We start from the raw sequence: 16606 nt of genomic DNA on the forward strand, positions 1-16606 counted from the left end.
TGATGACCAGAAAATTGAGGCGACCGGCATTTCTATTGTTCATTCGCTCAAGAGCCAACACCCAGAGTGAGTTGCGAAGCTTAGTCTAGTTATCTGGTTCAGCATCTCGAGAGGTTGTCGTATTGACTCTCGAATCTAAGGCATAACAATCGCCTGAATGGGGGTCTATGCCCATGCCAGTTCACTGCCCTCTCATACTCGAGACCCAAAGGCATTGACAGTCCTCCCACCCATACTAATACACGCCCCTCTCTTCCACGAATTATTTTCATGATCAGCATACCACGGACCACGGAGCTCCTGGCCCGCGATACATCCCTTGGTGGAGTAAAAGTACGCCTTCTGGTTATAACCCCCATAGACCTCGACCCGAACGGACTTGGGGGCAAAATCGGTGGTAGCGCAGGTGTTGTCGTAGATGTTGCGTCTCTGCGAGGCGCCTCCGCAATTCTCGCCTTTATACAGGGTGAGAACATAGCCGGACGTAGTGGAGGAAAGTCCGAGGCCGACGATGAGCATAGATGAGAGCTGCATTTTCGTTGATGTTATTGTTGTCGTTGTTGAGATGGCTATAGTTGGTCTAGAACAACAAAAAGAACAAACATTTAACGAACTGGACTTATTTCGTATTGGATCGCTAACTTACTAACTGGATGTTTGAGAGAAGGTTTTCGTGAGAATATGAGAGAAGAGTAGTTTGATATTGTGATAACCCCTCAAGCGGGATCATACCTCTGTCTTTATACACAAGAATGTGAACTTACAACATAGTCCTAATAGGATCAACGCCAGCGGGATTTCTGACTACATCGAGTTACTATCTGGTATAGTAACTGCAATCGTACACGATTTCCAAATCTGCGACACTTTTTTGCCCGGGATGCGTGGGACTTGACATGCCACGAGATCTCCAAGCCTTCTGGATCGTCGAAGACTGTGTGTACTATTACCTTAGATTTCCGAATGGGGCTAATATTACTTGGCATCTGACATATGCTTACATCAATGCTGTGTCTTCCTTCGTTATACTGAGACCTAGACATGGAGCATGATACTGAGACAAAGAGGAAAGTATGCACGTGCTCACTAGCCCAAAGAGAAAAGTCGACAGCCTACCGATCCAGACCTTTTCCATCATACAGTACGTCTTGTTATGGTCATTCCTTTGCGACGTTTGGAAAGATGAAGTTGAAAGACATCAAGTTACTCTGAACAACCTTGCAGAGTTCATTTCAGAAATACTAAATCCATATGTATTTTCAACTGTGTATGGATGGAAAGTCTTTGCTAATACTACCTAGTTTCAAGACTGTCTCAAAACGCTTGATTGGAAGCGCACTTTGGTAGTAGATCAATGATGTCGATTCAGTACATGAAATTAATATTGTACGCCCCATGCGAAATAGTGCATGCAGATGAATCATCTTGCGCTGACCGCTCTTGTACCACTGCCACGCGTTGATCCTGACCCGTTTGTTGAACAGTCTGCTCAATTGATTGCCTTTGAGACTAGAGCTTGAGCAGCAGACAAGATGCACCTGATTCTCTGCCGTGTCACCTTGGTAGCTACTGAGTATCGTTCTGGGGACTCGAAATAAACTGTCGCGTGGCATACCCCACATTACCCAGTGGCAAGTATTCCCAAATACAAGTATAATAGGGATTACTTGTTCTAAACATGGTGCAGAAGTAGCTCAAAATGGTCATGAAGAGCCCTTTGATCTGAAGGTAATGACAGAGAACAGTCTTGGAATTCTAAAGCTGTGTGGAGAAAGGGTATGTTATGAAGAGACCCAGGTCCAAAAGGGAAGATCTTGATAGAGAAAGATATTGCTAGGAAGCAGCGCGGCAAAAGCGAGCAACCCATCTTGAGAGTGAATAGACCATAAACGAAAAGCCCGCAAGGTATCATCAATGCCTTGAAGACAACACATAGCATCGTAACTATTTCCTCTTAGCTGCTAGTCAAATGGTTTTCCCATCCGCCTTGTCCAAATTCAGCAACCCCGACCGCAGAGCTGCCGAGACGTACTCCTAAAAAGGCCGCTCTCAGTAGAAAAAAATGAAGATAGACGTCTACAGCATTACAAGTGAATTCGACACAGAGTCTCAGGCAATTGGTTGTGACATCTGATGATTCCTACAACAACCTGAAGAAGGGCCATCTTGACTTCACGCGTGAAAGCATGCTACTACCACATGATGAAGCGAAGAGGATGTATCCTGGTGCAACATAGGCTTGACCACCTATTCTTCGGGGCGAACGAGGAGGTTCAAGCGGCGACGTAGGTTAATAACTGCGTTGTCAAGGTGTGAGCGGATATAAGCCTGATTAGGATGTCGCGTCTTTAACCCGGTTCGAATAAAACGCCGACCTTATATTTTTATGATGAAACATGAAAGCTGGCTATCGAGAAAGGCAAAGTACCTGCGCAGTTGAAGCACCAGTTCCACTTCTTGGGTCTGGCGTTCCTAGTGCAGCATGAAGCTGTCGTGGACATCGACACCGTTGGGTTCACGTCCTTTGGCAACGAGTAGAAGCGTCTAGGCGTCTATCATAAAATGAAGTTGGCCGAGTAGACGGCGTTACATCAACTCGCAAAATGTCGGTTCAGGTTCTAGGATAGTGCGTCGATATGGAAACATCGCTACTGGTTGAGTGAACATTGCCATTTACGAAGGGTAGCGCAACAGACCTTAGCCTACTGGACAAAAAGTTGCCAACTTGTCTTGTGCTGCGATCTAGCGATGAGCACGGTACTTCAGGATCCTTATTTCAACATGCATCAGTAGGACGCCCGTCCGTAAAAGCTCCCCTGACTCACGATGGCCATTTTACTTGATGGAAAACATCTAGGTGGAAGAGAGAAGGAGGAGCTGATGAGGAAGAGAGGAAATGGAAGAGAGAAGAAACCCCGCCCCCCTTGAACATCGTCCACCAAGGCTGTTGCGACACAACTTGGAAGCCATAAATGATAGGGCGTATCCTGTCAGCCATAAGGTCTCACAGGGCCGCGGCATAAATATTTCCACATTGGTGGCTTCGGCGCAGCAATTCTGTGGCAGGCTAACCAGTAGCAGCTGAACATTCCACCGCGAGAAGCTAGCCAGGTTGGTGCTCTTGCGAGACAACCTGGCTCCAGCCGTTGAGATGAGCCGAGTGGCGTATTTGCAATCAACTGGGGTTACAACGGGCTTTGACGCCAGGTCCAACCATCTTCTAGAAATGCTTCAGCCGTTGCATTTCTCGTCATCGAACTTTCACCTCAACGCCGTAGTAGACGGATTCCCTAGCACAGTTCTCTGCGTAGGGTTGGAGGATATGAAGCTGCGGAGGCTTTGGGGCAGAGAGTTACAATTGCGAGACGGTTATCCTGCCCTAAGACTGCTGCGGCTGAGAGCGGGAGAAAACAAATGCCAAGTCGAGGTATCCGAGAAGGCGAATTTGGTTACACAAAAAGGACCCGAAACCAAATTGGATGACAGTAGAAGGCTCGTGACGGGTTGCGCGCGGTATGACATTGTCATATCAAGGTTAAACAAAATATCCGTCAGCCAGGAGTGCAGGGGTCGGTCTGGTTGTAGATCTTGGATAGGCTTTGAAGTCTATCCTTACTTGAGTGAATCATTTCAAGGGGCCATGCTAGCCGTAGGAAAGACAGTGACAAGGTAGCCAGGTGATAACAGACTGCCCTCACTCGTGTAATCAGCCAGCAAATTTGCACAAAGATGGACACGAGCGACAGAACGGCGCGGAGTTACCGCAAAGAAGCCTGGAAGGTGCATTAAGGTGCGGGAGGAGCGCGGATGAGGCTGTTGTAGTCTGCCTGGCGGTCTCACTAGATTTCAGTCAGCAAAAGAACGTAACCACAACCTTGCAGGATCTGGAAAGCTATCCGCCAACTCGTTCGTATTTGGCAGCTCTGCCTCAGGGCTGATAGCTAGTGCGAAGAAATTGACTGGGGCATGGTGCCCGAGACTCCCGTTTAGGCGTACAGTGCCAGATTCTGTCGTAGGGTCGGAACGGGTCCGCGCGAGTGAAAGAAGCATGATTTCGTGAAGATGGGGAAGCCGAAGGCCCGAAACCCCCTGGGTCGAGCGATGTCCACTTTGGCTTTACGGTGCCGAATCAATTTCGCGAGCTAGGCGGGCCATGCTGGGGCTGGGAAAATCGGAATCTTTGGTTTCTCCACTGCGGGTTCCATTCCAAGGGAGATCTGCGCCCCTGCAGCTTCAACGATCAGGCTCTGGGTACACTGAGACTGAGAATCACGAAGTGCCACGGTGAAGGAAGGGCAGGACTATTGGAAATTCAATCAAAATCGGGTGCCAAGACCTGTGCACGGCATCGTGGTAACAATAGCGTGGGCAGAGCCTGTGGCCTCGTCCGGTTTTCCTCTGGGTTTTGAGCGTCATCGACTGGCTTACCGGCGGAAACCGCCTACGCTAGCGAGAAACAGCGCGGTGGCTTGAGGGGCGGATGGAGGCTTGCCCGAGTCACGACGGCAGGCTGGCTTCAAGTCCTTGTATCGACGTCGATCGCCTCATTCCTTTATTGCCCGGCTAAATCCCGACAGTGGCTGCAGCTCCTTGAAGTCAGGAGGTGTGCCACTGCAAGCCAACAGAGGCCGTTTGCTTCGATGCCACGACAGCCAAGACTGATGAATAGCAGCCGAGCATCGAATAGTGTTGGTGTCAGTAAATGGTGCATGTGCCTATGTCAGACAGGCGACTGGAAAAATCAGCCGAGACGGATAGCGGCGTGGCCGCATAGTTGCCATGGCCTTTGTGTAGTTTCGATAAAAGAGATGCCAAGGGAACCTTTCGAGTTTACGAATACATAGATATTCGTCCGGGTATGTTGGCGAGGGACTGCGGGGAGAGAGATGAGGTGACGGCGCGGACGGGCCCCTGGAGGGCCTGTGTGCACTAAGGTACCTAATAAGAAAGAACCTTGGTTTTAGTTAGCCTGATGCGCGCGACAGCGACCATTCTTGGCTTTGGCCTTGAAATATCGTTGGAAGATGGTTTACTCAAGTTTCTGAATAAAGAGGGTCGAGGGTGATCGTTGGTAAAGAGAGGGTGTACGGATGTCGTCGTAATCCTCCCGCCACGACGTCCAGTCAGGAAGAGGCTGGGCGTGCTGATGGTGGACCAGCCACACGTGTCTCGAAGAGAGTGCTGGAGTGGTGACAGCTGAGAGAAGCCAAACACCAATCGATGATTCGCAAGAGGAACTCTTTGACGAGGGCCAGTATTGCTCTGACACGCTGAGCATGCCGACAGCCCAGGCAGAGAGACAAGACAGCGACGGGGATGGGGCCAAGGTTTGTGCTGTGCATTGGATGTCAGTTGTCCATCCACCGGGAGCTTCGATGTGGTCGTGCCGAAAGCCGGCGCCTTCCTGGAGGGGGCTGTGCACGGCCGTTGCTTCCGTTGCCACGGCTGGGCTGCTTGCTGGCGCCAGTTTCTGGTGGGAAGTGGCGCCTGGATCCTTTGCTGGTGTCTTGCGGTAAGAATTAGGTACCTGTCATGGTCAGTATTTCGAGAGCAAGTGGTGAAGTGAAGGCGAGTACCTTGGTCATACCTTAATTATGTAAGTGCCGGTGCAGGTAGAACAGAGAAGACGAACCTGCCTCAATAGAGTGCACACAATGCTGGCGATATCCCGGTCGTCGGTCATTGCTTTCGCGGGGGATGATGCATGCGCTGCCCAAAAAAGGCTGTCGCTTCCTTTCCCTTCCCATTTTGTGGTCAACAGTTAATTGTTGCCAAACCCTTGGGATTTCCAATCCTGGGAAGGTGAGAAGGAGCGATATTCAGGGACTGTGCTTGCTGCTTCAACCCATCATCTGGATGTTTGGGCCAATTGGAAATTGTATTGAAAGCAGGTCCCCGCAGTTCTCCAGGAACCAACAAATCAAATCTTTGTGTGGCTGGCAGTTGCCTGGTGTGTAAGCATGGCAATGCCTGCTGAGTCTGTTGGCGGTCTCAGCAGAGTTCGGCTGAGCTCAGCCTCAAGAGAGCTCCTTCCCGCACCAGCTTTGGACGGAGTTAAAGGTACTCTTTTGCAGGCCCCACCACCAAAAAGTACCTTACTTGGTCAGCAATGACGGCACTACGCCCACACAGTGCAGTGCAGCGCCACTCTCCCGCGCCTTCCTTGCCAAATTCAGTGAGGTCACCAACGCACCTGCAGTCACTACTGCCCCCCTGGTCGATTGCCTTCCAGCTGTGCCTTCTTCCCTGGGGGCGGTCTCTCGGTGATGCAGGCGCCTAGACAAACACAGCTCGCGTATCCATACCGGTACTCCTCCACGCCTTCCTTGGCCTCTCCTTTCCCAATCCACGCTACGAGTCTGGGCAACCAATCTGCCAAGGCAGCACCCTCAGTCCTTAAAAGCATTGCCATCCCACTTCTTTTTCTTTGGCCTCCCCCCAGTCGCCGTCGTCATCTCCCCAGTCACCAGCATTTCGTGTTTTTGGCATCTCTATCGAATTCGGTTCTCGTGGCTTGGAATCCTGCATTTGCGAATCTGCATCTACAAACTCTCGCCGGCATTTCTTAGACAACGAACGTTCACAACGTCACATCGCTAGACGTACACCACCCCGACGACATCGATCCGGAACCCCCAAAACCGAGTAGGACCCGAATATCGCAATGGTTGCTTGTAGCCTGACTCTTGCCGCCCTCGCGGCAAGCGCATCCGCTCTATCGGCTCGTCGCGACGATACACAGTCTTCTGGTGGTGTCGGTGCCATTTCTTTGCCTGTCTACCAAGACGTCAGACTGCACCCTCTGGACAAGCTGCGCAGAAGACAGGTCTCAGATACAGACGCCCCAGTACTCAACGTGACGACGACTACCTATTTGATTGAGCGTGAGTATTCTCCTAGGCGCTTGAAATCCAATCATATTTACTAATCATTGTTCTCAGTGAACATTGGTACGCCCGGCCAAGACACAAAGGTTGCCATTGATACTGGTTCCTCCGAACTCTGGGTCAACCCCAACTGCGCCAACGCTGGCAGCAGCGCACAGACACAATCCTGCAGAGCCAACGGCCAGTACGACCCTCAAGACTCTTCGACTTCGTCTGTTTATCGCCAGACAGGTCGCATTAAGTATGGAAAGGGAGAGGTTGTCCTGCAGTATGTCAGCGATAACATCACGCTTCCCGGCAGCGGTATGTGCTACCTCGCTCTGGCGCCTGATCAACCCACTAATCACAATTTACAGACATTGCACTGCGAGACACCATTTTTGGCTATGCCACTGATAGTGTTGACCTTAACAGAGGTATCCTCGGCCTGAGCTTCGGCGAGGCGACCAACAACACTGGGTACCCGACCGTGCTTGACGAGATGAAGGCCCAGAACATCGTTGAGTCTCTCACCATTGGTATCGCGCTCGGAACCAAGGACGAGAAGACGGGTAGCGGTCTCATTTCCTTCGGCGGTGTCGACACGAAGAAATTCAGTGGCACCCTGCACTCGGCGCCCATCCTTGGGCCTCAGAACAACGAGAACCTGTGGAGGTGAGTAATTACTCTTCTGTTCTTTACGACAATGGCTAATTGAATATCTTAGGTACTGGGTTCAGCTGGATTCTGTGGGCCTGAGCAAGTCGGGAAGCAGCTCCAAGACTTACGCCAACTCCCAATTCCCCGTCTTCTTCGACACTGGCGCCACCCTGAGCTATCTTCCTTCAGCCATCGTCGACTCACTCGGATCTGATCTGGGAGGCCAGCTTGACTCATCCGTCAACATGTATGTGGTACCTTGCAGCACCACAGGCACTATCGACTTCAAGTTTGGCGACTACACCATGAAGGTACCCATTCAGGAGTTCATCTGGAACGTGGGCAACAACCAGTGTGTCCTCGGAGCTGATAAGGCAACCGACGGCTCGTATCTGCTTGGTGACTCGTTCCTCCGTTCGACTTACGTCGTTTTCGACCAGGAGACACCCGCCCTCCACTTTGCCCCCTACAACAACTGCGGTTCGAACCTTCAGAAGATTCCCCTGGGCGCGAATGCGGCGGCAAAGTTCACTGGCGAGTGCTCTACCTCCACTGCCCCCAGTGGTAGCAACCCGACTGGTACCGGCAACGCTGCTGGCCGCTCAACATCCACCAACCTCTGGCTTGCAGCTGGTGCTTTGGTCGGCGTACAAGCTTTCATGTCCTTCCTTTAAATCCGCATACATAATTGAACGGCTGAATATCACTGCATGAATCGGGAGTTGGGGCAGGATCAAGATGGTCGCCACGTTGGCGAATAGATGACGACGAATCGAGCCTCCTGTACATGGCGGATCGCTTTATACCCTCTTTCCCTGGCCATGGGACTACATAGTTTTTGTTATTGATTAATGAACAACTGAAACCCACAGTGGTTTCTAAATTATCTCACGACACTTACGCTTTCAGTTGGATTGTGATGTGATTTGATAAATCTGATGCGACAAAGTCCAAGCAGGAATTGACGGATTGTACACATTGCTGTGTGAGAGGTACTGTGGATGACAACAAATAATGATAAAATATGGGCAAAAATCCCTTTCTGGTTCAGCTTAAATCGAATTCGCGATAATTGTATTGACAGGGGAAGAAAGAAAGCAACAGCACTGTCCGTTGAGAACGCGATTGAAGCAACTCTTATTCCAAGCAATTATATCCGAGATCGAGCTATCGATCGGGGTGCGCAAACCCCAACATGGTTAGGATTAACAACAATGATCGCGGAGCTGCCAAGATCTGATAGAAATATGACAGTTTGAGAAAGCATAAATGATCAGTGCATTCTTGGGAGCTGCTGGTTCGTCCCGAGTTGTGAGGGAGGTGCGGGATGTCAAGGTTGGACCCTGTCTGTATCTCGTTCTTGCCCAATCTGGACATGCAGCACATGGCAGGATGCCTCCTTCCCAAACTGGTGATGAAGACCCTCACTTCCTGCCTTTGGAGAATCACCATTGATGAGAGTTGAATGTAGACGCGTGTGGATCTCTGGCTCCCTCCTTTTCTTTGACCTTCATCCTCTTCGCCGACTGATCAAACCATTCTTTTCCTGCATCGCCCTTTGTCACCTACCTACTCACGTCTCTACCCTATTCCTGTTCCTTTACTCTTGCGAGACTTTTGTCGCAGCTACACCTTTTGCCGCCTCAGATATCTTACCTAGGCACGGGCAAGCACCAACAGATCGACCGTCGAAATGCGCTCCACCTCAGTCCTCGCCGCCTTGCTGGCCTCTGCCCCTGGCCTGGTCCTCGCATCCGGACATCTGGGCTTCGCTCTCGGTTCGAAGCAGCCGGGCGGGCAGTGCAAGTACCAGGCAGACTACGAAGCGGACTTCAGGGCCATCCGAGATGCTTCGGGAAGCAGCATCGTCCGCATCTATGCTGCTGACCAGTGCAACACTGCCCAGTACATTCTTCCCGCAGCCAAGAAGGAGGGATTCCAGGTGATTTTGGGCATTTGGTAAGCTAACATCATTTGGCGATAGACTTCACCTTACCCCAAATCAAGTGAAGTTTAACTGGAAAGTGCTCCCGCTGACTCAGACAGGCCCGATACCGAAGAGTCGTACGCCGCCGACAAGGCCGCAATTCTGAAGCACACACCCGGCTACGAGGACCAAGTCTACGCCATCACTGTCGGATCCGAGTCCATGTACCGCGGCAACTTCACCGGCACCGAGCTGGCGGACAAGATCAAGGACATGAAGAAGGCGGCCCCGCTCTTCAAGATCGGTACCGCGGACAGCTGGAACAAGTACCAAGATGGCACGGCCGATGCCGTCGTCAAAGAAGCCGACATTCTTCTGACCAACGCCTTTTCCTACTGGCAGGGTCAGACGCGCGACAACGCCACTGCTTGCTTCTTCGACTCCATCATGCAGGCGTTTGGACGCATCCAGAGCGTCAGTGGATCGCTCACCAAGCCTGAGCTGTGGGTTGGGGAGACGGGTAAGTCGAACTGCTTCACCCATCACTCTGATCTTGGTGGCTGCCTCTTCGGTGATATTCATCACCTATGTCATACATTCTGAGCAGTGATCGCCATACTGAATGATTCTACACGGTCATCGTGAACGAGTTGCTGACAAGATCGACTGAAATTAGGTTGGCCCAGTGAAGGTGCAAAGTATCAGCAGGCGATCCCGGGACAAGACAATGCTCAGGCTTTCTACGACTCTGGTGTCTGCGGTATGGTCAACTGGGGCTTCAACGTGTTCTTCTTCGAGGCCTTTGACGAGCCCTGGAAGCCACATGCCATTGGTGAAGATGGCAGTGAGGCACCTGAGACTCACTGGGGCGGAATGAAGGCCGATCGTGCCCCCAAGTACCCCCTCAGATGTTGAACGTCGGCGGCTACCAATTCAAATTGATCACACACGATTGGGAGGAATGTTTAGTATCGGACAGAGGAAGGCATTTCAGATGGCATGGGCGGCGTTTGTTTCGTTGACGAGAGACTGACAGGAAACTATGATACCCTAAGAAACGGAATTCAATATTTACACTTTGCTTCCTCATCTGGTAGCCGATGAAATGAATCCCAAAGAAGTGTGACAAGCGAATGAAAGTCCTCGATCGGTAGGGCCTGTTTCTATTTTCTGCGCATCTGACGCGTGGGCAAAGTGGTTGGTGTGGGTGTCGAAGACTCGACTTGTCTCGGGACCGAGGGGGAGGGAACAGCGTCAGGCCCAGGTATCCAGGTCGACGGCCAGGTACGCGCGCGCGCAGAGCGGTAGTACGCAACTGCGTAGGCACGTAAGCCAAGCTCTCGGTGGGCAAAGAACGAGGTTAAGGTAACTTATTCTCCGTGCCCGTCTGTGTGGGTGCTCGAGGGTACGATGTCATAGGTCATAGGTCCCACAGGTAAATGGTTAAGTTTGGGGGGAATTTTGAGTTGCGACATTAAGGTTTTTGCGGCTCACGTATAGGGCATGGTACCGCCCAGTGCCGCAATACCTTGAGAGTAGGGTAAGGTATTTCGTGGGCTTTGAGGTGTGGAAGGTTACAACGGTTGCCGCTGGCTGGGGTGGAGTTTGGGGGCAGAACGAGAGACAAAGAGCGACCGGATTGGGGGATCTGGAACACGGCCAAGTCGGGACGAAACCGAGGCACGGGCGGGGGATTGGGGGAATTGGTCTCGGGTTTTGCTGGACAAGGTAGGCGTCTGAAGTCTGAGGTGGTCTCGCGTATCAGAATTTGCGGCTTGGGAGTTTTAGCATTTCAGGCACGCGGAAGTCTAAGACGTCTATGCCGTTGGGACCTGGCGGGGTGGGATGGACGACGTGCGTTTGTCGCGGTGAGAGGGGGGGAAAGATGGTTGTAGCAGCCGCTGCGCGAGGCGTTGCGCCACTTGGTATGGTGTTGGTGTTTGATGGGCGCCATGGCTTGTCTGGCGTGAGTATCATCCGCGTTCGCTTAGATTCATTGGTGGGGGTTGGAGCTTTCGGTTAGTGACAGTCTCAGGCAGTTAGTCGCATCATCAACGAAGGGGGGAACGGGGGGTGATATCCAATATTTTTGAAATTCTTTTGTAAGTTGGGAAAAGGGTGATCTAGTATATGGTAAAAAATTGGAGGGGGAATAAGAAGAGAAATTTGGTGAAGAAGATGCCAAGACTGCGCTGGTGATGCTGTGCTGCCGGCGCTTCTACCCCGCGGAGGTCCGTAGGGGAAGCGCAGCGGCGAGACAAGCAAAAACAAGCAGACGCGACGTCTTGGATGCCAACATTAGTTTTGGGGGTGACCACAATCCTCCTCTGTAAGGTCCACTGACGACGTCCTCCCATGTTTCTGCCACTTCCGTCTCGCTCTCACTCGCTCATGTCGTCAGTCATCGTCGTTTTGATGAAAATGCCCAAATAATATTCCGCCTGAAATAACAACCGCTGATGCTGATGGATGCTTTGTTGTGAACCGGTCACATATGTAATAAGTCGTAAATGGTACAGACGACGGGCCCGATGGCGTCGTGGTCCTCTCCGTCGTGAAAATTGGCCGTAGAGAAAGGAGAGGCGAGGCCGGGAGTGAGGCGGTTCATCAGAGTCGTCGGAGCAATGGATGCTCACACGTCCGCCCGGGTTGGCTTCTGCAGTGAGGCATTAAGTTGCGTGGTGGTTGACGTGCTCCCGACGAGCTCCGGCCTGTCTCTTTCCCGCCGTTTCCTCTCATCGCTCATGATGATACGTTTGACGCTTTGCATAGTAAAGCCAGGCTCACGTTCTCAAAGGACTGTAGTATCATGTTAGTCATGGTTCCAGTGAAGACCAGTCGAGAATGAAGACTTACGCGCAACCTTGAGGCGTCACAACACCAAAGAAGCAGTCGCCCGAGACCTTTTGTGCTGCGGGCACGACCTGATTTTGACGGACGGGAGTGATAACCACGCCTGCGGTGGCGAGTGACGCGCACAGCGTCGTCAGGATCGCGAGTGAGACCTTCATCTTGTCGTCGTCGGTTGTTGGTGTTCGAGAAAAGGGTGTATTAAACAAAAAGGAAGGCGGCTCAAGATAGCTGCCTTTGCGTTCGCGCGAATCGGACCGGTTTCGTTGACGGGGTTCCCCAATTCCAGTCTCTTTCTGATATCCCGCTTTCTTGGTTTTTTCTTATTCCCTTTGATTTCCAGAATCCTCCTTCTCTCCGAATGATCGTGGAGTTGTTGTTGTTACGGACGTCGAGCTAGCGACGAGTCGTCTTGGTTGGTGAAAGAGTGGCGTAGAGGAAGTGTGTACCGGCAGGTCGGCAGAAAAATATGTATAGCGAAGGCAAGGTTTTTGGATCAGACCAGCTGGACTAGCAGACACGAGTGCGGGCGGGCGCTCGATAGGTAAAAAGAGAGAGGCGAGATGCAGCTTCTACTGTCTGGGATACGAGCAACACACGGTTGAGGTGTGATGTAGGTGATGGTGTGTGGAAAGGATTAGACTTTGGGTAGGAAGAATGTGTGGGATGTTGGTGTGTTAAGAGTGAAAGCCCGAAAAGGTGTGTATGAGCGTGCAGATCTCTTGGCGTGCGTGTGCGGGTTCGTGCGTTGTATGCGTCTTGCTTGAGGCCGTGTGTTCGTTGTATGGTACGGAGTATTGGTGGCTGTTTGGTGGTATAGGTATGGGAGGTGTACTTGGTTGGTGATCGTGAGACGAGGAGTTGAGATGGTGAGAGAAGACGAGGAAGAAAAAAGAGGGACACGGGTTTTGTGATATCGGACGATGATGGGCTGTGACGAAACTCGTCTCGACAGGGGCGGTGGTACCGGGTAGGCGCGAGTACCTCGGTGTTCGACCTCGTACACACCAAAGGCAGGGAGGGAGACTGGGACAGAGAGGGGCAAAATATGGTGTCGGAGACGAGGCCCAGCTGCGTCTCTGGACCCATACCCAAGCCTTCTTTGAGTGGGAACATCTTTTGACTATTGATGCTAAGCATTCGAGGGACAGGGCATGCTCGACCTCGAGAGCTTGAAGACAGGGGGGGATGGTGACCTCTTTGGGGATGGAGGACCGAGATGAGCGGGTGGAGTTTCAGGGTTGAAACCCATTGCGGCGGTGCGCGGTTGCGGTGAGAGTTGGCTTAATGAGTGTGGTCACTCTGGTGAGTCGGTTTTGATTTGCTTCTTGGGGTAGTGGTGGTCGGTTCATTTCACGGGAGGTCTTGGAAGGTGGTCGAGATGGTTCGTGATGGTGTTGTTGACGCTCGTGGTCGAACGTTGGTGAGTCGACATATCTCACAGTGCTTCTTTCCCACGGTCACTGAATCTGTGCCGTGTGGCTGCGGACCAGCGCTCGGAGAATAATAACCTAATGCACAGCGCGGACTGCACAAACACAACCGCCGAAGCCGCCGCCAGCAGACCGAGACCAGGACAACCAGGCCAGCGTCAGGACTCCAGCAGGGGAAGGGCGGATCGTCAGAAGCTGGATTTGCCTGGATGGTCTCCAGAGTCCAGCCGCCAAAACCGAGCAGGGCCAAGGAATAAGGTTGTGCGATTGAAGCAAGGGAGGAAGAATCGATTCGATTGGACAGTTGAGGCGACGATACGTTGACGGATACGATGGACGTGGAAAAAAGCAGAGCCGTTGGCAGCGCCCAGGCTCCAGACCTTCTGGAATGGCAGCGGGGATCGATTGGATGGGAGAAGGAACGGCAATTCGGTGCCTGAACCCCTGACTCTTTCCCTGCAGATAATTGGGTGTGATTGGCTGGAGAGGATGGACTTGGAGGGGATATGCGACACGCCCGGATTCTAAGCCGCGCCACAGCAGATGACCTGGGACCACTCAGATGGGCGGGTTCACCGTTCTGTGGTGGGAAAAGACGATGGGTGGGGCTGCATGTCACGGACTGGACCGAGGGATGTAAGGGGGAAAGAGGGACCGGGTGATTGATTGGCTAGAGATGGGAAGAAGGGGGAAGGAGGGAGCTTAACAGGTCACGTTATCAATCAGTCCTTGAGGAAGGAGGCACCATGGTGAAGGTAAGCACGACAAGGAGGCTTGCGCCATAAGCAAGAGGTGATTGTTAGTGTGCCTGGCTGACGGGTTCCGACTTGCTTACTTAATGGAAGGTAGCAACCCTCCAACGACAACCCGAGACAGCAACGACAAGGTAAAACCTGGCTGTCGCAACTCCAACGCACATGGCGCACTTGACGGCGTGCCTGGCTGGACCAGGGGCTTCGCTGTCACTGTGGTGGTTTGGCTTTCCAGCATGTCAGTCCTGATGAGAAAGCCACTGAAAACTTCCTTCCCCCTTGACATGGATTCCGGGATTTTGGTTTGGGAGATCCCATTTGCATTGACTCTCATCAGCCCCTCTCATGGTCATCATCAGTCCACAATCCCACCCCGTTGTGCCCGTCAGCGATTCATCGACGTGATCCTTGGTGGTGATCTGGCGACTTTTTCTCTTGGGGGCCACTGTCGTTCGTGGATCACTGGCCATCTCTGAGCGCGGCGCCAACTTCAGACTACCGGTACCTTATCCCGTCCCTTACTGGATGCCCAGACCAGCCAACTCGACTTTCCAGACTTGACGGGGGGCTCGGCGCTGGGCGCGGCCTCCTAAGGAAGTTGGACGCGTGGCGGACATGTCTGGACGAGGAGGATCTACCTGATCTTAGGAGGCTTGGGTGAATCGCAGCCATGGATACAGGCACAAGTGACAGAACACGTCGTACCGGCACTTGATGCATCGTGACGAACCCTCGAAACGTGGCTGATGGGCTTCTGATAAGTGGACCAAGTCTTAACCCACTAGCCCTCTTCTTAATCCTGTCAGACGAGCCGCATTTGCTTCGGTAAAGATACCACGGTACCTGGCATGCAGTCCTAACTGCAGTGGCCCACGATAAACGCAGATAATGCAGCATCCCGCTGATGTAAGTCGCGCTCGTCCTCATCGGCCTCCAACGGGATCTAATTGCCGGGCAACATCTGCCGGGACATACCCTGTCCTCAAAGCGCAATGCTGGAAGGGGTAAGAAACTCTCTCGTAGTCGTCGTCTAGTTCAGCTGAAGCGGCATATGCAAGTCACAAACCGTCGTGCTTCCCCCTTCAACCGTGACCCCTCACTATCTCTCCCCTTTCTTGCAGGACTTGCGCCAACGCACGAGCCAGACACTGGACGATTCTCTAGTCTCACTCTCTGGATGGGTGAATGGATAGATGAGAATGCCTGGCTGACTCTCCCTTGCCCTCCGTCACCCGTGTGTCTCCTGCGATGCGGCTCTGCCGCTCCGTTCCGTGGGTCCGCCTGTTCTACGCTGATCTTTTGATACGCGCCGGGAGGAAACTGATGTATCTTCCGCGCTTTTCCTTCATGCTGTGTACAAACGTGTTCTCACCTGAGGGGGCCTTAATACCACTAGATCGTCCGTGAGCTCATGGAAACAGAACGACCTCCCTTCCGGACGCGTTCCGGATGAAAAGTTTTCATCAAGACGATACAGGCACACGTACACAGTCTAACACGTTGAATATCTGCCCAGTTGCCCATCCCTTTCGCTGACCTGTCGACTTTTCTGTGCCGCCTTGCCGGAGACCCTCTGTCTCGGTGCGGTGGTGATGAAGAAGGGTCCCGACTCCTTGTTACACAATGTCTTGCTAGGGCGGGTTGGCGGCGGGTGGAACGACTGGATGGGTCTAACGGGTGGATTTCCATCACAAGGACACGGTAGAACCGTTGTCAATGATGTTTGGTGGCTTGTGTGAGGAATGTGATCGAGTCATTGGCCACGTACGCGCCTTGCGGTCCCGAGTATGAGAATTCGTCATACTTCATTCCTCGGCCGTGCTCTCCGTTGAGTTGAAGCGACGTCATCAGCATTGGTCTGTGTTACTTCTGAAGACATGTGAGTGAGTGAACTAATACCCTTTGACTACTTTGATTCAGGAGAATGGGCCCCGAGGTATTTGGTATGATAAGCGTTGTTCGTATCAAACGTATTATCTGAAGCCTTCATCCCATAGGGTGCCGAATACCACCCGCACACAGATACACGCATTCAATTAAGGCAATAACGAGTAACATGTCGATCTTCTCCCATTCTCATTATATCTACATAAAGAACATCTGTATTAAAGGCTGTCG

The 16606-nt window shown here is 52.2% G+C and overlaps 7 protein-coding genes across 7 annotated transcripts; 2 read left to right on the forward strand and 5 right to left on the reverse strand.

Annotated features, from left to right (window-relative positions):
• Positions 1-192: 192 nt before the first annotated feature.
• On the reverse strand, positions 193-534 carry CPAR01_14952 (uncharacterized protein; the record flags this gene model as incomplete). Its single annotated transcript, XM_060499202.1, has 1 exon — positions 193-534. The coding sequence occupies one exon, from the start codon at positions 532-534 to the stop codon at positions 193-195; it is 342 nt and encodes a 113-aa protein (XP_060342127.1).
• A 4495-nt stretch (positions 535-5029) lies between these two features.
• Positions 5030-5683, reverse strand: CPAR01_14953 (uncharacterized protein; the record flags this gene model as incomplete). The annotated part of the gene is made up of 2 exons (XM_060499203.1): positions 5030-5527; positions 5588-5683. The coding sequence occupies 2 exons, from the start codon at positions 5681-5683 to the stop codon at positions 5030-5032; spliced, it is 594 nt and encodes a 197-aa protein (XP_060342128.1).
• Positions 5684-6664: 981 nt separating this feature from the next.
• On the forward strand, positions 6665-8200 carry CPAR01_14954 (eukaryotic aspartyl protease; the record flags this gene model as incomplete). Its single annotated transcript, XM_060499204.1, has 4 exons — positions 6665-6884; positions 6942-7190; positions 7244-7541; positions 7594-8200. 4 exons carry the CDS (start codon positions 6665-6667, stop codon positions 8198-8200), a joined length of 1374 nt encoding a protein of 457 aa, XP_060342129.1.
• A 1019-nt stretch (positions 8201-9219) lies between these two features.
• Positions 9220-10368, forward strand: CPAR01_14955 (glycosyl hydrolase family 17; the record flags this gene model as incomplete). Its single annotated transcript, XM_060499205.1, has 3 exons — positions 9220-9485; positions 9573-9973; positions 10130-10368. 3 exons carry the CDS (start codon positions 9220-9222, stop codon positions 10366-10368), a joined length of 906 nt encoding a protein of 301 aa, XP_060342130.1.
• Positions 10369-11576: 1208 nt separating this feature from the next.
• CPAR01_14956 (uncharacterized protein) lies at positions 11577-11810 on the reverse strand (the record flags this gene model as incomplete). The annotated part of the gene is made up of 1 exon (XM_060499206.1): positions 11577-11810. One exon carries the CDS (start codon positions 11808-11810, stop codon positions 11577-11579), a length of 234 nt encoding a protein of 77 aa, XP_060342131.1.
• Positions 11811-12236: 426 nt separating this feature from the next.
• Positions 12237-12464, reverse strand: CPAR01_14957 (uncharacterized protein; the record flags this gene model as incomplete). The annotated part of the gene is made up of 2 exons (XM_060499207.1): positions 12237-12252; positions 12310-12464. 2 exons carry the CDS (start codon positions 12462-12464, stop codon positions 12237-12239), a joined length of 171 nt encoding a protein of 56 aa, XP_060342132.1.
• A 349-nt stretch (positions 12465-12813) lies between these two features.
• Positions 12814-13443, reverse strand: CPAR01_14958 (uncharacterized protein; the record flags this gene model as incomplete). Its single annotated transcript, XM_060499208.1, has 1 exon — positions 12814-13443. The coding sequence occupies one exon, from the start codon at positions 13441-13443 to the stop codon at positions 12814-12816; it is 630 nt and encodes a 209-aa protein (XP_060342133.1).
• Positions 13444-16606: the final 3163 nt, after the last annotated feature.

The sequence above is a fragment of the Colletotrichum paranaense genome, assembly GCF_030867605.1.
Source record: "Colletotrichum paranaense strain IMI 384185 chromosome Unknown Scaffold_17.1, whole genome shotgun sequence".
Classification (NCBI taxonomy): Eukaryota; Fungi; Ascomycota; class Sordariomycetes; order Glomerellales; family Glomerellaceae; genus Colletotrichum; species Colletotrichum paranaense.